Genomic DNA, 24,372 nt, shown 5'->3' with positions numbered 1-24,372 from the left:
CCCAGGTAAGGAAACAGGATATATGCCTTAAAACTGGAAGGAAAGGGGCCACACAATAAACCTGACAAGCTCAGGGAAGCTTGTATGGCAGCCTTACAAACTCAAGAGACCCTTTTAGAGTAACCACATAGGATGGTCTGAAATTAAAAACTTTCTAACTCTAAGAAGGTTATGGCAGGTAGTCATGTCCTAGGCTGGTATTTTTCCCTAGCAAAGGTCAATCTTTACCTTAGCAGAGCCTGTCTTTTTTTTTTTTTTTTTTTTTTGCATTTACCAAAACATGTCTTTGGAATGTCAAATTTCCTTTTTCTGGACCCCTCAAAGCACAGGCATTGCAACAGGGGGAGACCACAAATTCCCTTACCGTTATTGTTATTATGTTAATTAATTGACAGTTAACTATCTTATACCCACCTGTATAAAAATAAGTGTCTATCATTTTACTTTTCATTAAATCCCAGAAACATTCCCTCCCACCCCCTGCCACTTTGCTGCCTCCTGAATCCATCAACAATGGATTTCATGTAACCTACTAAGGCCTCCTTCTTTAGATTATAATGTATAAAATAAGGTGCAAAACTGCCATTATCTGGAGCAGTTTCCCAACTTGAGGTTTTGCCTCCCAGCAATTGTTGTCAGTTTGGCTCAAATAAACTCATAAAAATTCTCACAGGTTTTGACGTTTTTTACTTTGACAAAACAAAGGAGGGTTAGTCATGCCTGACATAAATCACTAACAGACGTTTTTGTGGACATATTGCAGAAACTGGCTGTTCTGGATTGTGCCTGGGCCTGGGGTGGCTTGAACACAGACAGGCTGACATTAAAGATCGGTATCAGGACCAGAAAGAACACTGCCTGCACACCCACAGCCGCCTTTCCCTGATTCCTTTGTTCTGCTTTCCCTCCCCTCCTGATAAAAACCTTTGTCTGCACAGAGATGCTAAGAAGATGGGCTTTGGGACAAGAGTCCCCCATCATGTCAGGGGTCTGGCATTTGAATAAACCGTTTTCCTTCTCACCAACACCTGTCTCATGAGTTTGTCTTTCATTGTGGCAGGCAGCCAGCCAAACCTGCATTCAGCTACACAACAAAAAAGGCATATTTAAACTAAAAAGAGAGGGAACCCTCCAGATGTCAAAAAATAAACATCAAGTTCTAAGTAGGTACTGATGCTATGGGAGTCCCCACCCCCTCCAAAAAAAGGGGGGAAAAGACACTTGGGTCTGATACATACCTTAAGGGCTGGAAATTGGGAGATTACTACTCAACACAGGTATCAGAGGAAAGGCCTAATTCCCAGCACAAAGACAAGGCCTATCTGTGAAACTAGACTAGACAAATTCTTCCCATTTGTTAAGGGAAGCAGTAAAAAAGTTTTGCTAACATCCAAAGCACTGAATAGAAACAAATGAGAAATATGAAACTCATTCATTACATGTGTGGATGCTGGTTCCACGTCTGTTAACAACTTCAGGTATAAGAAAAAGAAACCTTAAGCTAACATATATATGACCTCTAAAACCTATCCTAAAAAAGGTGAAACCCCAAAGGGCTCCAGCAAAGGCAAAAGAGAGATTATGGGAATGGTACCAAATACAGGGACACCGAGAATCTCAGAAAACAAGCCACCAGGGAGGACGAATTCAAGATACAAAGTTAAACACACCAAGACACAAACTAGAGTCATCAAATACTAATACATCAAGGTGTGTATGACAAGATTAGCAACCCAAAATGCAGATAATAGCCATCTACCAAATCTCTTACCATTTAATATCTTTGTAATTTGTCCTGGAGACCATCATGACTACATACCTTGTATCTTTATTTCTTTTTACATCAAGGACAAGATGATGTCTCAAATTAGAAACTTACTATCACGGAAAACATATGCTTTCCAAACACAGTGTGAACATTGATAAAAGCTGCCAAATCCTAGGCCACAAATCAAGTCTCAATAAATTTCAAAGTAATAACAATACAGGACTTTTCTCTAACCAAAATGTATTTGAACTGTAAATCAAAACAAAATAACAAGGAAATTCTCTTATGCTTTAAGTTAAATACAATTCTTAATAATCCATGAATCAGAAGAAATTATAATGGAAATTAAAATACATCTTGACTTGAATGATAATGAAAATACTACACATCAAACTTAAATAATGTAGCTAAAACACTGAGTAGTAGAAATTTTACAGCTTTAACAATACATTAATAACAAAAAAAAAGTCTGGAAATTATTGAGCAAATTATATCAGGAACTCAGAAAGAAATACAATGAACTTAAAGTGGAAGAAAATAAATTAAAATTAATACAACAGAAGACAAACATTTAATAGTGATAATCAACAAAGTCAATGAAATCTAATAAAACTGATACATTTCTGACAAAAAATGATCAAGAAAAAACATATTAGACATATATGTCTCCCCAACAGGTGTCTTATATCTTTCACTTTCTCTTTAATACTCTCCTTACATCCCAAATACTAAAAATAATGCCCCTTATGTCCTCTTCTGAATGTAATCATCGCCCGTCCATGAACTATAACCAATACTCAATTACCTGGAGTAACTTAGGACAGATTTGGGACAAAAACACCCAAATAACCTGAATTGAAGATACATAGTAACAAGAGATCCTTTCACAGCCTTCACCATTTTGTCAGAAAAAGTGGTAGTGTGAGATAACCCCAAGACAGGTGTGTGCGTGGAAAGTTAGGGGGGTGAAGGTAGTGTCAAGAAAGGCTATTTAGAAAGCTAAATATTAAATAATCAGCCACAGAAAAGTGTGTAAGTTTAATAACACAAAGTTAGAAAGAATCACCATCTTAGCAGTTTATGATATACTCAAATAACTATAAAATTTTATGATAAGAACATAAATAACTGCGAATATACTTACAGTACCACCTACTATTCTTCCTAGCGGATACCATGCTCTCTCATCAAACCAATTTAAAAATTCATAGAACCCATGAGACGCAAGATGATGTGTTGATCTATAGTTAAACCTAGAGAAAACAAGAAAAAAAAAGAAATGTTACCAGACTGCTTACTAGAAACAGCTCTTTCTAATATTATACTTCAAATATAACTGTCTTTAATATTTAACACTACAGCTACATAAATATATCTTTTATAGCAATTTTCCTCAAACCTGAATAACAAATTATTTTCCAAGAAATAGACTCATTCCTCTAATATAACTAAAAGCAAAGTACTCCCTACCCCAATGCCTACAAACCTAGTTATGCTCAATGCCTACAAAACTACTAATGCTCAAATTAACATTTGGCCATTGCTTGGGATACAAATGGTAGACAGCTGCATCTGAATTTAAAAATCAGGGTGGAAAGTACATAAAATTCACCAAATGGTCAAAGAAGTAAACGGCTCTCAAAAGATTAAGAAGCACTGGCAGAAGGTAACATCAAAATGAAAGGAGCACATTTGATAGTCACCTCTGATCCTACAACCCTAAAAATTACAGGCTAAAGACTATATCACAGTAGCATTAAAGCCATTAAGAATAAACTATAATAGTACTGTATAACAGCAGTGGAAGACATAAGACAAATGGGAAGAAATGAAATGGAAGAAACCGCAGCCCAAAATGCGAGGGAAACTGTAAATCATGTTTCATTTAAAGCAGCTATGGGGGACAGGAAAGAATCCTTCAGAAATCCTCAGAGTAATGGCATTAGCAGCCAGGCAGATGGATCCCCTTCCTCTACCACTGCCAAGCAAGGAAATGGGCACCAGAAGTTATCTGCACTACATGTTGCTAAGTGAGTCAAAAAGCAGAACAATGATGGACCGAAAGAAGATGAATAGGAAAGCCACACACGTAATATCAGTGTGATATATTCTTCCCCGCAGCAAGTCACGACTCTCCTTCCCACAATCACTAGATGTAAGCATTGTTGCATTTCTAGAAAGACTTGATCAAATGCAAAAACAAACAAAACCCAGCACACACTTAAAAAAAATATCAGACATTTGAGAAAAGTGAGCAACAGAAAAGCTAAGCATCAAAATCAGCTAATGGAATACAACTAATACCATAGGAAACAGAAATAAGAATATTGTTAGAGGACTAAGATAATACACAGTGGTCTAAAGAGGAAGTATAACCTTCAGGTTAAGAGTAGAGGTGTCAAGAGTCACACTGCCTGGGTTTGAATATCTTAGTTCTACACTTTACTAGCTTTGTGACCTTGGTTGGGCAAATGACTTATGTTCTCTGTGCTCTAGTTTTTTCATCTGTAAAAGAGGGATAACAATTGTACCTAGGTCATAAGGTAGCTACGATGAGTAAACAATGTTTCTAAAGCACTTCATGGCTACTGCTACTATTATAAAATGAAAACATGATAAAAAAATACATTTTCCAGTGGCAAAATGGTCATCAAGATAAAACAAAAGACAGGTTAAATAGTAAAATGTTCAAAAATGAAAAGCAAGTAAGAACAAGATGGAGTATTTTGAGAAGCAGTGTCAGCAAGATGGCATAATTGGAGTCAGCAGTCTTCATCACACCCACAAAAAACAAAACCACACATACACATACCAAACCCCACAAGAATCAGATAGCTGTCAATGAAGGAAAATATCCCTGGGAAGACTCAAGAGAATATTTAAGATCTTATAGCAGCACAATAAAGCAAAAAATGGAGAATTTCCATGCAGAAATGTTTGCTAGGGAAATAGGCTCAGCTGAAACATCTGGAGACAGGTAAAAACAAAGAGAAGAGGCCATCAGTATCAGCCATATGGTAGGTGCCATTGTAACCCCCAATGGCTTTTGCTGTGGAGGTCCCTAGGCGGGCTTTGCCACTGATGACCTAACAGTCCCCATGACAGCCAGATTCCCCACAGCTTTCACGAAGAGAATTCCACAGTGTTCATTGGCTCTCCCCTGTGCTCAGGGCAGTATAGCCAAGACATGGAAACAACTACGGTAAGTGTCCATTGGTAAATGAGTAAAGAAAATGCAATATATACACGTGTATGCACACACACATATAGGGATATTACTCTACCATAAAAAAGGGAAGAAATCCTGCATTTGTGACAACAAGGATGAACCTTGAAAGTATTATGCTAAGTGAAATAAGTCAGAGAATGACAAATATTGTATATGTGGAATCTTAAAAAAAGCAAACAACCCCCCCCCTCAGACACAGAGAACAGATTGGTGGTTGCCAGAGGTGGAGGGGGAAGGGGATAGGCAGTGGGCAAAATGGGTAAAGGGGATCAAAAGATACAAACTTCCAATTATAAAATAATTAAGTCCTGGGATTGTACCGTATAGCATGGTGACTGCAATGAATATTTCAAAGTTGCTAAGAGATCTTAAAAGTTCTCATCACAAGAAAAAATAATTTGTAACTAGGTGTGGTAATGGATGGTTAACCAACTTTTGATAATCATTTTGCAATATATACATCTGGTAAATCATTATGCTGTGCACCTAAAACTAATACATTGTTATATGTTAATTACATCTCAATAACAAAAAAGAACCCAGGGGAAAAAAGTTCATAAGCGGGGAGAAATCCAACCCAAAACAAATATAAAAGGCATCTGGACTGACCACACAACTACTCTCTTCCATTACAGAAAACCAGCAATTTTCAACCAGTGTGCCGCAAGAAATTTTTAAAACATACACCACCTGACTATATAGTGAGAGGCACTGACCTCTTTTTCCTTAGATTGATTGTCAAACAAAGTATGGTACAGTCAAAACAACAATAATCATCGGTGTTAATGAATCGAAAGTGTATCTACTTTGCCAGATCAACAAAAAATATATTTTTTGTTGTGCAGCAGAATTTTAGCACCATACTTTGCAGTGTATAATGCACATTTCCCCCCCAAATTTTTGAGGGAAAAATAAGGACGCATATTATATATGGGTAGTACTAATTCCATATATATATGTATATACATTCCATGTATATATATATAAAATACATGTATGTTTTTAATTTTTATTTATGCTTATGCGTTAAAAGTGTAACTCTAGAAAGCAATAACGGTATTTGTATGCAAAATAAAACTCTGGAATATGGCAATCAGTTTTGTTTCTAAATATAAATAAATAAATACCAGAATTAAAGAATGGAAACTAAAGATTTTTTCCCTGAAAGTTTGGGCCAGAAACGTGTGTGCTCATTATACATGGACCACATTATACACGGCAAAATACGGTAATTAGTTTGTATGCCATGAAATGAAAAAGGTTGAAAATCACTGTGGCAAACAACTGAAATGTGGATACTCTGTACCTGTCAATCTTTAGTTGTACCTTCTTTCTGAGCAACTTTAGCATGTTCTTTCTCAGCTCTTTGTTCCACCTACACCAAAACCACCATAGCCATGCATTTTATTCTGCCTTCTTCATGCAGTCCTCTAAAACCTGAACTTCATTCTTGAAGAGGCCTCCTGTAATATCCTTCACCCTTCCCTCTCCACTCCACTTTAATTTGGGCTTTGAAAACATCATGCTGGAACCTCTAATTCACCTCACAATGTAATAATATCTTAGGGGGTTTTGTATCAATGGAAGTTATCCTAGTTTGTGACACTTTATTCATGAGGCTCAACTCATGTTTAGTTAATTCTCCTTTTTGGCACACTAGTAATGAGTAGTTCACACTGACTTAAAATTTTGTCTTCTATTTCCTCTTCATTAAAGTCAAGCAATTGTGTACACAAAAGCAGACTTCAATTTTAGCTTGTCCAGTTTACATGTTTAAAAAACACTTAAATAGCTGAAACAAAATGGACCATAAATTGATACCTGCTTAAGTTGGGTAATCTATATATGGAGGTTCATTATAGTATTAGCTCTACTTTTGTGTATGTTTGAAAATTTCCATGATATTTTCCTTTACCGTGTATGAGTAGTTTATATATACAAGGTCTGTCTGGAAAATGTCCAGCTACTGTATGCACATGCTTGAACAATGACGACTTCACTGTACTAGTCAGTGGGGGCAGTAGATGCCTTGAGTGAGCATGTGTACTGTGTGGCCACAGCATTCAAAATGAGCGAGTAGAGCAATGAATCTGCATCAAATTTTGCATTAAGTTTGAATATTCCTCCACATAAGCTATTCAGATGAGTTAGAAGGCTTTCTGAGACAATGCAATGAGTGCATCACAAATAAAAGTGTGGCACAAATGCTTCAAAGGTAATTGAGAATCCGTTGAAAGTGATCCATATTCTGGAAGGCCTGCAACAAGCAGAACACCTGAGAATGTTGAATGTATACAGGCTGCAATCAACAAAGATCAGTGACTGCCAGTGCAAGAACTAGAAACTGATCTAGGGATTCCAAAAACTGTGTCTGAGATTTTGACACAGGATCATGGCATGAAATGCATTGTGGCAATATTTGTTCTGTAGCTTCTGCTACTAGAGCATAAGGAACATTGTATTGCAGTTGCTAATGACTTGATTTGAACTGCTACCAATGAACCAGATTTCCTCAAGGTCATAACCAGAGATGAATCCGTGGGTTTATGGCTATGATCCCAAAACGAAGGCTCAGTAGTCCCAAAGGAAGTCCCCTGGTTCTTCAATCCGGAAGAAGGTACAGCAAAGTCACAGTAAGACCAAAAACGTATTAACTGTGTTTTTGATTGGGAAGGTATTGTCCATCATGAGTACACTTCTCCAGGCCAAACAATAATAAGGAGTACTACACTTCAACGTTCTTTGTCGGTTGAGAGATGCAATACAATGAAAACAGCTACAGCTAGGGGCAACTGGTAATCAGCAGCTTCATCACAAAGCCCGCTAATGCATCATGCAGAGTTTTTTGGCGAAACATCACAACCGGGTGACTCAGCCTACCACAGCCCAGATTTGGTGCCCTGTGACTTTTGGCTTTTCCCAAAACTAAAATTACCTTTGAAAGGGAAGAGATTGCAGACTGCTGATGAGATTCAAGAAAATACGAGGGGGTAGCTGATGGTGATGCCAACAAAGGATTTTGCTGAGTGTTTTGAACGGTGAAAAAGACGCTGGGAGAAATGTGTGAAGTCCCAAAATGCCTACTGTGAAAGGGACTGAGGTGCCATTGTCCTATGTACAATGTTTCTTGTATCTTCTTCAACAAGTCTCCACTTTTTAAATAGTACATGGCTGTTTACTTTCTGGACAGGCCTCATATACACACATATATAATTGTAATAAGATTTAAATGCACATATATATGATTTACATAATTATATACACTAATAACCTAATATTGATGTAAATTTCATCATGGAAAATTTCACACACACACACATTCTCATACATGCAAGTTACAGTTTTCCCCCAAATAAAACTAGGTAAACTGAGAAATGATGTACCAAAGGTTAGGAGTCACCAATAAAACTACAATAAAAGAGAAACGTAAGTGGTAAAATTACAGCTATCTTAAAATAGTCTAAGAACATTATTAGGTTTTATAGATGTCTCTTTTATTAGGAGTCAGAGCAACTTCCAGTATTTTTACTTTAATAAAACTTTTTGAAACAAGTGTGACAAAGAGATAATTACTAAATACAGATGGTAGATACGAGGTTGATTGTGGTCTCCTCTACTTTTGGTTTGACTTTTTCGTAATAGCTTTTAAAAAATGAATGTCTCCCCCCAATTCTCTTGACCCAATCCCTAGAGCTGCAATTCCAATAATGTGGGTAGAATGCCTTATTAAGACAGACAAAATAATTTTCATATAGATGTTTTTCATTTCTGAAAGGGGCATAAAATGTGAAAAGCAAACTGACTGGTTAAAGATGCATGGAGAAACTGGGGATGAAAGTAAAATTTGATTTTTTAAATTTCATAAAGGAAGAAAAATAGCCATATTACAAATTAAAAGAACCACCTTTTTTCTGCAACATATATTAACAAGACCTAAAGTGTCATTTGGCTAGTCAGAAAAAGACAAGGAATCTAATGAACAAGCAAAATAGTGACAGACTCAGAGAGCAGGCTGACAGCTGTGAGCGTGTATGTGTGGGGGTACAAATGGGGGTGTCTGGAGGGATTCAGCAAAAAAGAAAAAAGGATAAAAATCTCATAGACAGGGAAAACAGTGTGGTGACTGCAGGCAGGAGGGGGGTGGAGGAAGGTACAGGCATAATAAATGGTGATGGGCAAAGACTTGACTTGGGGTGGTGAACACACAATACAGGGTACAGGCTTGTTTTATACCAGCCTGTCTTCCCATTATAGACAAGCCTGCCCCATAAATGTTGAAGGACTACTTTAGAGAATATTGAATGATAACATGAAAATAATGTCTATTATCATTTGTGTATTTGGCGTATCAAAAAGAAAAGTAGAAAGGATGGGAAAGTATTTTGTCTTAGAATTTTTCCTTCATACTTTTAAAACTCAGTTTTTAGGAACTAGGAATTCCTATAGCACCCAAAAAAAAGCCAGTTCACTTTTATAAGACAGATATTATACATGGATCAAAAACCTATCTGATAGAAAGCAAAGTCTCAGTTCTCATGAAAAGACAATGCAAGACAGATACGTTAACAGGTTAATTCTGTTGTTTCTGCTGTCCATTGTTGTAACATATTCCAAGAGATGGTCTTCATTATTAGTCATAATCTATCAGAATTGTGATTTGAACAAATTAGGAGATTTAAAGTTTAACAATTAGTTCTGCATCTCTTCCTCTTTCCCTTGTTATTATGTATTTTCTAATAACACAGGAATTTTAAGTATGGTCATTTTTCTTTTAACAAATTTAAAAATAACATTTTACTGTTTATCCCATTTTCCTTAAAACTTTAACCTGTCTTGTTACAGACAAGTGAAAAAATTATTCATGTAGCAATTTCATAAATGAAAAAAATCTATGTGAGACTTAATTTTTCTATCTTATGAAGTCATTCTTGCTCTCTAAGGAAAAAAATACCAAAAAATCTGTAGGGGTCTGTAATTTGTAGTTCATTTTGGATTTCACTCAGATTATTCAAGTAATAAGTCACACTACCTAAAAGTAGTCTCTACCCTAAGTAAATCAACTGAAGCTTACCTATCTTCTTCATTACATACTTCTGATATTTATTTCAATTAGTCTCTTTTCTCTCTAGCATTAATCTAGGTTTTATGTAAAAGAAAAAGTCTTCTCTTATTTCTTCAAATATAGTAGCAAAAACCATAGTATGAAAACACAAGAAGAGCACTGTCTTTTAAAAAAAAGATATTGCCTTTATGGAAAAGATGCATGTTTCTAATTTCAGAGTTCCACATTTGCTTCCTAAAGACCTCTGTTTAACCACGATCAGCTTTATTAGAATAAGAAAATCTATGCTAAGCTACATAAAAACTTGGATCTTTCCTAAAGGAGACCATCTGAAAACCAAAATTCCAAATGAGACACACCTCACCAAGGCCAAGCATCTCAAGGTTTCTACTGTAACTTCTGCCTCTGAAACTAACCTCTGTCCAAACTCTCTAGATTATAATCCAGCATACAAACTTCTGAAAACTCAGATTCTCAGGATCACATAGTTCTCCGAATAACAGATAACATACTTGCTCTCTGAGAGAAAGCACAGTATCTCCACACCAACATTGTGAACTATGCCTCCATTTGGGGCAACATAGAGGAATAGGTGAATGGAATGCCTTTCTTTTGTAAAATCAGAGATGCATTACTGCAATGAGAGATCGAGAAAGAGAATCAGTATGATGCCTGAACTCAGTTTTAAGAAAAAGTACATAAAGAAGCTGAGAATCTAAACATTGATTCTCTTATACTTGCCCATGCCCCTAATCTTGGCTAAAATCAAGGCTTAGTCTTCATTCTTCTCTTTTCTCTGTTACCTCTCCTCTTTTCCCTCACCCATTCCCTGGACTTTGACTACCACATATCATTCCCAAGTACAAAAATTCCTTTTTCTAAATTCTGAATTCATACACTGAACAGCCTACTTGAACAAATGTCTTCACAGGCACATCATACTCAACATAACTAAAATTGAACTCTGCCTTCCAACATTAAAGTTGCTTTTTAACTTAGTTAAAACGTTACCACTATCACAAGTGTTTGGGAGTCATCTTCCGGAGTGTCCAACCTTTTGGCTTCTCTGGGCCACAGTGGAAGAATAGGAGTTGTCTTGGGCCACATACTAAATACACAAGCATGATGAGCAAAAGAAAAAAAGGTTTTATGTGAATTTACAATTTTGTGTTGGGCTGCATTCATAGCCATCCTGGGCCACATGCAGCCTAAAAGTCCCGGGGTTGGACACACCTCCAGCTCTTAACATTCCCCTAATTAAAGGCTTCTTTGTAATCTTTTTTCTAGACTATTTCTCTTGCCTCCTACTGATTTCCTAGATTCCAGTATTCCCTCCCTACCTCCCAATCCATCCTCCACACAACAAACAACTGTCTCTCTAAAATGAACTATTAACTAATCCTTCAACTGTTTAAAATCCTTAAAAACAATAGTATTTTATCCAAAATCTACGCAAGAATCCTTTTTTTTTTTAAAGACTCCCTTTCCCAATAACTCCACCCTGAAATGGCTCCTTTCTACTTTTTCCTCACCTAATATACGCTAAAATTCTAGTTCATCCCTAAGCAGTGCAGTGCTGTTCATGCTTTTTCATACTTCTATACCTTTGAATAAATTGTTCCTGTTGCTAGAAAAGCAAATCCTCCTTTGTATCCTCCCACATCTACTATTTCTATGGACCTAACTCAAAAGACACCACAGACATAACCCAGAGACTAGATAGCACATTATTTTTATTCCCAGCCTCCAGCACTAACTAAAATTATTTTGATTTTTTTTTGTTTACATGTTTGCTTGCCAGAAAATAAGTTCCATTACAACACAGACCCTTTACATATATCCAAACACTTGATAATATGCCTGGCACATAGCTATCATACAATAATTTGTTAATAAATAACTTGAATGTTGAAGGTATCATTAGTACTAAAAGCATTGCTCTACCATAGTTCACGTATGCAGTCAAAGCCTATTTTTTAAATAAATTTTTTAAAATTCTAAGATTTATATACAATGCCTTAATTTATCACATTCTTGTTCTAGAAAAATACCTAATAAAGGTAACACAAAGATAAAAGACAACAGAAGCATAGATACAATAATTCAAGAGTAGATAAAAATATACACAAATGTAGGTCAGAAAGGCCTATGAGTTTAAACTTTAATCTGACTTCATTTCCCACAACCAAAGTCAAAAAGGAGAGGGATGAGTTACTTAACAGAAAGAAAAAAAAATATTTCCTCAAATTAAACTTTTATTGAAAGTATATACAAATGACAATGTTTTTAAACTAAAATAGAATATAGATATCAAAATGCAGTGACTATAACATGAATTTTCTTAAAATATGAAGTTTATCCTAATAACTAATTCTTGCAAAAATCATACTATTTTATTTTTTTATAGCTAGATGCCACCTCAAGGATAAGAACAATGAGATTAGAAATAGGAGAGTCAGGGCAGAGTAAGTTAACAGGCAACAAAGAATATACATGCAGTCATACAATACCAAATTTTGACATTCCTAAACATCTTGTCAAGAAATATGTATTTTCCCCTACAAAAGTAGTACTACTTATGAGAACAAGCATTTCTGGCCAGAGGTTCCATAACAAAAGTCAGGTTTTCTGAAGGAAGTAGTTCCTCTTTATCATTCTTATACCTGTGTCTGAGATGGTTTGAAACCCAGAAGAGGCCAGTTTGTGGAGCCCAGTTAATTACGGTTTACTTTTGCCACCAAAAAGTTCAGAAAAAATCTTAAAAACAACTATGGAAAAAATGAAGGGAACTAACAGACATATCAAATATAATTTCACGGTGTAAATATTCAATAGAGTAATTTCTTGTGAACCTTTAACAGTTTATGTTTCTAAAAAGTTGGCAAAACCATCAGCTGGCAAATGAAGAAAACATCATAGAAAACAGAGGGAGAAACAGGGTTTTTCAACTTTCTGGGAGAGGATCTCAGAAAATATGATGAAAATATGGATTCTCTCACCAGAAGAATAGGCACAGAAATTTTGCAGAATTTTGAATTTATTTTTAGAAGACCCTCCAACACATAATTCTAGCAGTGAAAAATCTGCTCTGAATTGCCTTCTTCAATAGTTCAGAAAAATCTACACCTATGACCTACCAAGGCAGCTTTTGGAAATTGAGACTATAATTATCTTTCAGGCTTCTGACCTAGCCATTAATAATTTAAAATTTAATATTAATGCCCTGGCCGGTGTGGCTTGGTTGAAACATCGTTCTATGGACTGAAAGGTTCACTAGTTTAATTCACCATCAGGGCACATACTCAGGTCACGGGTTTGACCCCTGTCGGGGTGCGAGGGGAAAGGCAACCAATCGATGTTTCTTTCTCTCCCCGCCCCCCCGCCCGCCTTTGTCACTCTCTACAAAAGCTATGAATGATGTCCTTGGGTAGGGTAAAATAAAATAAAATTTAGTATTACTTTCATGAAGGAAAACAGTAACATCACCACCACCACAAGGAATATCACTAGTTACTCCTATGTAAAGTGCTATGTAATGACCTGCTTCTTTTTCAAATTACTATGGTGCTTAAGGCCTTTTTGTTTCAAAAAAGTAAAATAGGGTCTCCTTTCTTTGCCCTATCTCAAGAAATTAAGGAGAGATGGCAGGATGAGATTCAGTAGAAAACAGGATTAATGTTTACTTTTCATTTGTTTCATAAATAAACTTCACATTTATAAAAAGTCTGATTTTAAAATTTTGCTATACATATATATAGCGCTGTGCTATCTCAAACTATGATTGGCAAAGTTATAGTTGAATAGAGATTACTTTACCAACACTTAAACAAGATGTCTTTTGTGCATCCTAGAACAGAAAAAGCTAGAAGCTGCATAAAGAAAAACACAATCTTAAGCATAAATACAAGATTCTGTTATAATGCAAATATTTTTCTTGAAAAAATGCAACCATAAAATATGGATACCAACTTACGAATAAATTATAATTTACAAATAACAGACTCAGAGCCAATAAGCCTGGGCATTATGCATACAGTATACATTCAAAGAGCCAAAGGCAAACTTGGTCCCTGACCTCATGAAGGTGACAATCTTGGACAATCTTGCTGCAGGGACAGGAAATAAGCAAATACAGGGGAGAAGGGAACACATAGGATAAAGGACACCTGATTATTTTTCCCATTATTAAAATCTGAAGTATAATTTACAGTCATTAAAATACATTGATCTTACTTTAATTTGATTTAATGAGTATTGCCAATTTTATACATATGACCAACCATAATTATCACCCCAAACTATTATCCCAGAAAGTTCCCACTGGTACTATTCCATCACTTTCCCACCTCAAACACTTTGGAATTCTTTCACCATACATTCATTTTGCTTGCTCTTAGATTTAATATAAACAGATGATAGATTCTACTTTCTAAGTTGTCTGGCTTCTTTCATTCAACATGTTTTTGAGATTTATTCACGTAGCAGCGTTTGTTCCTTTTTTGTTGCTGAGTAGCATTCCATTTTATGCATACTACAATTCATTTTCCTTTGGTAGTACATATGAGTTGTTTCCAGTTAAGGCAATTATTAGTAAGCTTGTACATTCTTGTTCTTATAAAATACAAATGAAGCCCTGGCTGGTGTGGCTCAGTGGATTGAGCACTGGTCTGCGGCGAACCAAAGGGTTGCCAGTTCAATTCCCACTCAGGGCACATGCCCGGGTTGCAGGCCAGGTCCCCAGTAGGTGGCGCATGAGAGGCAACCACACTCTGATGTTTCTCTCCCTCTCTTCTCCTCTTTCTAAAAATAAATAAATAAAATATTTGGAAAAAAATATGTAAATGAACGTTCCTGTAAAATTCTTTTTTGAGTATACACGTTTTCATTTCTTTGGGTAAGTATTTAGCAATTCCATTCCCAGAGTACACATAAACTTAAAAATAATGCTCTGGCTGGTGTGGTTGTCAGTCAATTCCCTGTCAGGGCACATGCCTGGGTTATGGGCCAGGTACCCCATTGGAAGCGTGCGAGAGGCAGCCCATCGATGTTTGTCTCCCTCTCTGAAGATTAATAAATAAAATCTTTAAAAAATATTAAATAGTTCTACAAAGTAGTATCATTTACACTCCCACCAGTATGAGTTCTATTTACACTCCCACCAGTGAAAGAGTTCTACTTCCTCTATATCAAATTTTTTTCTTTTTTCTTTATTTTAAAGAGTCTACCACCAGCACTGTGAAGTACACTGGGAACACTAGTACACAGGATAGATCTACCCTCCCAAAACTCTCATGGAAGGCTTTTACAGCTGACACCTAATGTAAATCTTACTGGACTATGAAGCAAGAAGGCGAGAAAGAATAGAAGTGGTCTAGGAGAACATGTGAAAGGGCTAGGAAAGGCACACAGTTCACTTTCATCATACTAACAACAACAAAAAAGCTAGATCATAAAAAGTGTTATGATGGCAAAAATATACTTTAAAAAATGAAATGAGAAAACCTAGGAAGAGTAAGTTTTTAAAAAGTTGATTAAGTCTTAAAAAACATATTTGTATTTAAGTCTCTGTTAGATGCTCTTATGGTGTCATATGCTTTCGCTGCACTTGTCATTCTTAATTGCTCCAAATCTATCTCCCAAGTTCCAAGACTAGAATCCTATGTATTTGGGTTCACACCACTATATCCACAGCACCTGGCAAATAGATACCATACAGACAGAGAAAAGGTTTATCAAAGGCATGCATATTAGTTTTCTATTGCTGCAAAACAAATTACAGCAAACTCAATGGCTTAAGACAACATATATTCATTGTCTTGTGGTTTTTATGAGTCAGGAAGTCCAGGTGAAGTTTAACTGGATCCCCTGCTTACTACAATTGTGACTACAATCAAGGTGTCGCCGGGGTTGGATTCCCATTTGAAGACTGAATTAGGGAAATAATTTACTTCCAAGGTTACTGGTAGAATCTACCTCCTTGATGTTGGCTGTTGGTTGGAGGCTCATAGAAGCTGCCCACAGCTTCTGACAAGGATTTCTACAACATTAGAGAGATTCACATCCATGCTTATGTAACAACAATAAAACAATAAAATTTCCTATTGCTTATCTTGTAACTCCAGCAAGGAGAGACTGGTAAAAGTCCACTAGCAAGACAAACTCTTATATAATGTAACATAATCATGGGAGCTGTATCATAGCATCCCAGCCCCTGTCCACCACTCAATTCTTCGAAGGCTATGAACAGACAGGCTCTTTAAAAAATAATTAATTCTGTAAAAAGATTTATATAGTTGATTATTACTCTCAGAGTTTGTTTGCAAAGTATAGTGTTACAAGATCTTATAAAATTGTCCAGGTTAATAATTCACCTCATAAATGAAAAGGCAACTAGTGCCATCAGCAGAAATTGGTATGGATGCCAATATAAAAGAATTAAGAAATAAAGGAAAGAAACAGAATTCCACAAAGAGAAAATAAAAAGCAAAGTGGTACAACACCAATGATTACATCCAGGATTAAAGTTTTCTTCTTTGTTCCTTCTCTTCTCCTTTACCTTGTCACTGGGTACTCTCAGGCTACACAAGGTAGCAGATCTATAGAAGTCCCATCAGTTGGCATACTTCATAACATACCGAGGTGAAAGTGCAAAGCAGCTAAGGACCACAAGCTAAAGTTGGCATTTCAATCTACCTTTTAGTATTCCTGCCATCTAGTGGCAGGATCAAAAACAGACCAACATGCTAATTAAGTAAGTACACCAAGCAGAAAAAAACGCAGTTTACTGAGACTACTAAAACTAACAATCTATATCGGATCCTGCCACATGATATATACGAACACTGTCTAAATAACCATATTAAACACAAAGCTAATTTTGTAACTTAAACTATGGAATCTCCTATGTGAGGATATATTCAAGCCTAGTATCAGAGAGGTTCATATCCATGTTTAACTAACAACAAAACAATAAAATTTCAAAGGATTACTAATGATACAGAAAAATAAGTCATTTTATTGCTTTATTTTTACTAGGTCAATTCTGAAGTTTGTAAAGACCCTCAAATACATTTATTAACTAGTGCCACACCACCAAATTAACAATACTCATTTATGTACAAGCAGTTCCAACTGGGTGTTAAAGACTACTCTCACTAACCTCCCTATTCTTACAAGTGGTGGATGGGACATTCTGATTCAAGATCTTTCATAAGCAAAGAGCATGCTGTATGTGTGAGATTGACAAACTACCTGTCTACAGTCACTTCGGAGCAACACATGGAAAAAAAACAAGGTTTGTTATTCAAAAGCTCAAAACATCCTGCAGACTTCTTAGTTTCTCTATACCCTCCCACTTAAGGTGAGATGCATTACAAATTAAAAGACATTAGAACTCCTAAGAACACAGAGCAAAACTTCTTCCAAATACATATTAACTGAAAACAATATCCTTATTTTATTCCTACCTCTTAACTTTTGCCTTAACTGGAAATGACAGCTATCAATTTCTATAAGTATCCATTTAAAAAAGGAGGGCCTCTTCTGTTTTATAAAGGACACTTAAACTATAGGAAAAAAGGAAAAAACAATGAGAAGCTGGCACCAAAAAATTACATCAAAATAAGGTTCATATAAGTGTCTTAGTGCCATTCAAAAAAAAAGATTCTAGGATCACATATAAAATAATGTAGTTGATAATTTAAAACTATTTGCTCAGTTAAATCCAAAACATACTGAAATCTAAAAACCTAGGCAAGAGAGACAGGTACACACACTTTCTTTCATGTATTCCTTCTCTCTACATAGCACACACACATATATGTAATATATATTTTAAGTCAGGTACACAGTCATATATTATAGAAACAAGATCTCCCCAAAAATGCTACACATAAACATACTTATTATTAGAATATTATCTAAGTTATTGGTGTTAGAGAATAATTATATAAATAAGATTTTTAACTAATAAGCATTATATAAATATGTATTATGATATATATATTTAAGTGAGGACACATTCACATACTACAGAAATAAGATTTCCAACTAAAGAGCATTATATACATATTAACAATATCCAATTATTATATAGTAATAATATCCCATAACTTGCTATGATTAAAAAGCCAGAATTGTTTAGCCAACTAATAAGCTCAAGAGAGAAATGAACAACATTCAGGGGTAAAGGGGACAGCAAGGGATAAACTAAATTTAACAATCACTCAAAACAAGCAGTGTATATAGGCTTCTCTGGACATTTTAAGACTTTTGGGAGGCATATTCATAAGCTACAGAGCAATGTTAAAATTTGACATAGTACTAAGTACTGAAGAACTGGATGTTAAAATACTTAGTCACCAAAATAAATGGGGTGAATGGTATAAATGATCAAATACTCTCATCTATCAAATAAAGCAACTAAATTAGTTTTTCCCAAATTGCATTGCATGAAACAGTAAAAACATCCTACGGTGATTCCTAAATTAAATATGATAAACATTAAGTTAAATAAAATTAATACTGTATTCAAGAACTTCCTGGCTTTTAACATATTAATATGCAGTAAAAAAAATAAGTGGATGGGGTATGCAGTTTTTTCCAAATTTAAATTATAAGTTATTTTGTTTTGAACTACAATTCCTAGGATATGCGTTCTGCAGAACAAGCTTTGGCAATCACCATAACAAATAATTTCTGTGCTCTCTTCCAGGCATGAAGTTCATTTCTACAGGGTCCAGCACAAATAATGCCCCCTATTTTATTACAAAATCTTTTATTACAAAATCATAAGCATGTAATTCTGTAACATAACAATATCACATTCAAGCACAGCTAATGACATTTTAGGTGAAATGTTCAAATTAAAACTATAAATTATTACACCCATATTATTACCCTACCAACCACACTCAAGCAGGCCTTACTTCTGCCAGACTATGTATATTTCAGAGAAACCAAACGTGATTCAATTTACCTAGTTTTTATCACTCCATTTTCAAAGAGAAAAGTATCATGAAAAACACAAGGACACAAGGAGATAAGAATGAAAATAAAAGGAGAATGAGTCAGTTGCCTCTTCACTTTTAAGAGGGGTTCAAAGCAAGGTGATGTGAAATGCTGAACTATATGAAAGCTTTAGTATCCTTCATGTATCTAATTTTATAAAGTAATTAATTTCTATAAAATAACATGTATTAAAACTCAGAGAGTAGCATGTTTTTGGTGCACTCTTTTAAAATGTGTTTATTCTGAAAATTGCAAACGTTACAATGCATTCATTGGATTTTAAATGGACTTAATTTTCCCCCTCCATTTTACAAATGGTGTCATACTACATACTCAACCTGGTACAATCTGGCATTACCCTTTTTGCCAAATTACTTGATGCCTATGTTTTATCAGGGTAACATTGCATCAACCTTATAACAAATATTATACCTAGTTTACTTCTTGAGGAAAGGTAATTTTCATGCATGACACAGAAAGTGGAAGAATCTGGGGCAGGAAAGAATAAAAATGAATGAGATCAGTCATGCAATGACTCTTATCACTGGTGGAAAAGATTCCTCATCAAAGTCTAAAGATGCTTGTATTCCACTACCTGTCAAAGAATCCCTCCAATAAGTACTATTATCACTTTCATTTCTGCCTTTGAATCTTAGATCCAAGAAATCTGATGACAAGAAAGTAAGTCAAGCTGCCTGAAGTGTTGCTTCTATACTAGAGAGATGTACTGAGTTGTCTGACTTCAGTATACAGAATTGTAATGTTCAGAAACTATACTTATACACAGAACAATCTTCCTAAATGAGGGTTGTAATGATCAGAAACTATACTTACACAGAACAATCTTCCTAAATGAGGGTTGGGAAGAAGTGTCTATTAAGTTTATTTCTGCATATTTTGTATTTGTTCAGGCAAATTGTTCAATTTATTCAAAATCCCATGGAATTCAGAATTGCTCCATGGCATTTTCAGTTTTAAGGCAATCCAGCTGCATGCCTACAGTGTTCTTTTTAAATTACCTATGGCAAATATTTGAGTATTAATTGCAAATCTCTGGCTTCTATTATAATTTTACAAAAACTATTTTGACCACAACATTTAAGAACCTTGATTTCCATGATAAAGTCCGGAGGTAGGGTCAGTCAAGAAAATCAGCCAATTCCTTTCCACTCTCTTCTTAACTCCATCATACCATCAAAGTGGGAGAAATGATTGCAAAACTAGTTCGGCTACCAAAATACAAGTGTTTGCAATGGACTGGCAGCTCCTGACTGACTAATCCAACTGAATAAGTTAGAGGAAAACATACTGAGGAATGGGGAAGACGGGGAAGGCAGGGAAGACGAGAAAGAACTTGAAGTTGAATGTACTGATTCTAGTTCTGTCACTGGGCAAGACACCTGGCCTGAGTCTCCTCATAACAAAAGTCACTTCATCTAAAATTATAATGGACCATAAATGAATAAAAATTATAAATTTTTCTGAGCCTCAATCTTTTGGAGGGGGAGGGATGTAACAAGTAGATTGACCGTGGCATCATGCTGTTGGGTAAGTCTGTTATGTTTTTTCCTTAAGATGGATCTAGTAGTGCTTAGTTGTCTTTAACTTCATTCAAAACAAATGTTACATTGTATTGTTACAGCTGTTATATCAGCCCTGCATTTAAAAAAAAAAACATCAAAACTGGTGAACTTTTGTGCAGTCATTTTAATATTGAATATGGAAGAAAATACAAAGTATTTTTTGACATATCATGCTTTATTAGTTCAAGGAAGATAAAAATGCAATCGAAATGGAAAAAAGATTTGTGCAGTATATGGAGAAAGTGCTGTGACTGACCGAATGTGTCAAAAGTGGTTTGCAAAGTTTCTTGGTACTACTAACATTTGGCTAAATAATTCTTTGCTGTAGGGCTGTCTTAAGCATTAGAAGATGTTTAGCCACACCCCTGGCCTCTACCCACTAGAAGCCAATAGCAGAAGACAGATGACATACTGAAAATATCCAAATCAATAAGTTTATTGGTGAAAATGAAAAATGTCTTTTATTTTACAGAAAAAACGTAACAGACTTTGGCGGACAGCCCAATATTTCAAAACTGTACATGTATACACATGCTATTCTTTATACCAAAATCACCATCTGAGGCTGACTTCAAAGCCTATCTCCTAACATACTTAGCAGTGCTTCTTCTCTCATTTGTAAAACGGGGATAATATCTCATAAGATTGCTTAAGGACTAATAAACCACAAAATGCTTTAAGATTTGCAACAAATTTAATCCAGACTTAGTCTCCCCTCCCTTGAAAAATCCATAACAACTAAACAAAGAAATGAAAATGTATTTCACAGAAGAGGAAATAAAAATGATAAACAGCCCTGGCTGGTGTGGCTCAGTAGATTGAGGACCAGCCTGTAAACCTAAAGGTCGCTGGTTCAATTCCCTGCCAGGGAACACGCCTGGGTTTCCATTTGGGGGCGTGTAAGAGGCAACCGACTCATGTCTATCTCACACCTTGATGCTTCTCTCTCTTTCTTTCTCCCTTCCTTCTTCTCTCTCTAAAAATAAATTTAAAAACTTAAAAAAAAATGATAAACACTGTGGTTGCCAGTCTCCAAAGACTGGCCCTAAACAATTCTGCCCCTACCTGTGTATGCATCTTCTCCAGTAACTGTGAGATACGCCTGTGTCTATGTTGAACAATAGAACATAGTGTAAGTGACCCTGATCATCCTAAGCCTAGTCTTTAACTGGCCTGGCAGCCTCCTCTCTGGTGGATTGCTTTCTTTGAACCCAACCACACTGCTGTGAGTCAGCCCAAGCAGCCACAAGCAGGAGCCAAAAGCCCCAGCCGAGCTCCCAATCAAGATCCCAGATTACTCTGGAGTCTCAACTGTCTAGCATCCCAGCCATTCTAGCCCCAGCTGACTGTAGCCTCCAGATGACTGCAATCATCCCAGCACCGCAGATGGCACCATGAAGCAGAACCTCCCAATAAATCCACAGAATTGTGAAGGAAAGACTGTTTTGTCACTAAATCGTGGAGGAGTGTACTATATTTTTATAAATAACCAAAGCATATTATGACAAAATTACCAGGTATATACCCTAGCACACATGTACATGTATGTATCATAGTAGCATTTTGAAACAATGGAAACCCAAATGTCCATCTACTAGCAAATGTATAAATGCAAGCCAAAGATTACAAGATAATACTATTTTATAAAGCTCCAAAGCAAAGCTTAGTAATATACATAAGGTTTTCTTTTTTTCTTTTTTATTATGGCAAAGGAAATGTTAAACTCAGGACAATGGATTCCTAGTACTAAATGGGAAACCAGAAGAATAAACTAGAGAAGGAATTTGAGTAGATATGAAATTGGTAATATTCTAGTTCTAGAGTTGGGTAGGGGTTTCTCAGGTGTTTATCATTATGTTCATAACTACATATATGGGTTTATAAATTTTATATGCAACTAGAATTTTCAATATAGCTTGATTTATTGAAATTTTATTTATGTAATTCATATTACATTGCAATTCATACCAGTTATAACATCAAATGCTTATTACACAAACTTTTAGAGGTCTAGAATGATTTTTACTTTAAAAGGAAAACCTTTTCTTTTGTTTTAAATGCCGTTTATATTAGACACCATTAAAATGTGGTAAATTACTTTTATAACCAAAATTAAAGTATCTTAACAGGAGAAAATATCTCTCTTTCCAATGAGGAGACTGACTCATTTTAACAACCTTCAAAAAATAGCTTTATTTAAAAAGGTATTAGTTGCTCCTCAAGCTCATTCTTCTACTTTAAACAAATGACTGATCTTTACACAATTTTAAGATTAGATTCATTTCACTGACCACATTGTTTCATGATCTTGTTCTTCAAATGCCAGGAAGCTGGTTAGCATATTAAAATAAAAGTTTTCTTTAGCTGTGGTCTAGAGTGAAAATAATTTTAGTTTTGAAGTTAAACTTCCATAAAGCACCTTTATTAAACTTTTAAAATTAAGAATCTATGCGGTATTATAATTGTCAATATATTCAACAAACCCTGCTCACTGTAACAGATTTTTTTAAAGGAACATTGATAAAGATTTTGTTTTTAAAGCACACATCACTTTTAAGCAAAAACATCTATAACTGATCATTACAGCATATCAGATTTAGAATGCACAGGAATACTATTACTACATGGAATAACAGTATAATTAAAGAGCTGACCAGTCATTTTGTTAGAGTTCAAGTAGAGCAAATGAAGATAAAGACTTCATGTCTTGGCTTATTTGACACTTACGACCTACAATATTCAATGACCATCCCAGTAATTAGACACAAAAATTATTCCATTGCAGAAACACTTTAATACAGAAAAAAACTTATTTCATCCCTAATGAGTATTTTTATTTAGTATACTTTAACCTCTCATGAGAAAGTTTAAATGAGATCAGAACTGTGATGCCTTCCTAAAGTGTTGCTTAATTTCCATATGAATTACCTATAATCATAAAGTTAAATCAAAAGCCAAGAAACCAAATTGATCATTAATCTAACTCCACCCAAACTCATTGTTTTCATTAATTTAGCATATTCTAATTACTGTGTATACAATAATTTCTATTCTTATTCTTTCTCCACATCAAGATTATGCAAGTTCAAACAACCTGCCAGCTTAGAAATTTACTTCTATTGCTGCCATCTTTTTAAAATCTATCTCAAAAGTTAACAGCACTGAAACTCTTTTCATGTCTTTTTAGATATTAACTACTCTTTTTTCTTATTCAAGGTTCCTTAACTAGTGAGTTAAAACTTGAGACAGAACTCCCTAAGAGTTATTTGTACTTGGAAGAAATATTCATAGAACAAAAACCTCCCCCCATTAAGGCTCTTCCTAAGTTAGCCAGCCAGCCAGCCATCTTCCAAGTGCTAATAGTAATCACTAACACACATAAGTTACTTCTGTAAGCATCTTCATCAACTCTTCCCTTCTGTAAGATTAAAATGACACCTTAACTGAAAGAGAGATTATGATGTTCAACTACTAAAAGGTGTGTGTACACTGGGCGAGGCGGAGAGGCGGTGGTTGGTTCACACCACCAAGCAATTCTCAAGACACCAACACCAGCGGAGTATCCTTCAACTCAACTCAATTCTGAAACTACCTACCTGGAGATAATATCAAGTCCCACAGGTTAAGGGCTTGGTCCTACAAGACTGACACCCCACCCACACCAACTTCAGACACCAACTCCAAGTCCAAGTTGTTACCAGTGCCTCTAACCCAAAGGCTG

At 35.4% G+C, this 24,372-nt stretch overlaps 1 protein-coding gene across 2 annotated transcripts in view; it reads right to left on the bottom strand.

Annotated features, from left to right (window-relative positions):
- Positions 1 to 24,372, bottom strand: part of STT3B (STT3 oligosaccharyltransferase complex catalytic subunit B) — an 83,091-nt gene that overhangs the window by 45,118 nt on the left and 13,601 nt on the right. For both annotated transcript variants that reach the window (XM_053930418.1, XM_053930419.1), the window contains exon 2: positions 2,913 to 3,021. In XM_053930418.1, coding sequence (XP_053786393.1) covers positions 2,913 to 3,021 — 109 coding nt within the window. The remainder of the gene's footprint in view (positions 1 to 2,912; positions 3,022 to 24,372) is intronic.

The sequence above is a fragment of the Desmodus rotundus genome, chromosome 8 (genome assembly GCF_022682495.2).
Source record: "Desmodus rotundus isolate HL8 chromosome 8, HLdesRot8A.1, whole genome shotgun sequence".
Taxonomy (NCBI): Eukaryota; Metazoa; Chordata; class Mammalia; order Chiroptera; family Phyllostomidae; genus Desmodus; species Desmodus rotundus.
This window is presented reverse-complemented; position numbering and strand designations above follow the sequence as displayed.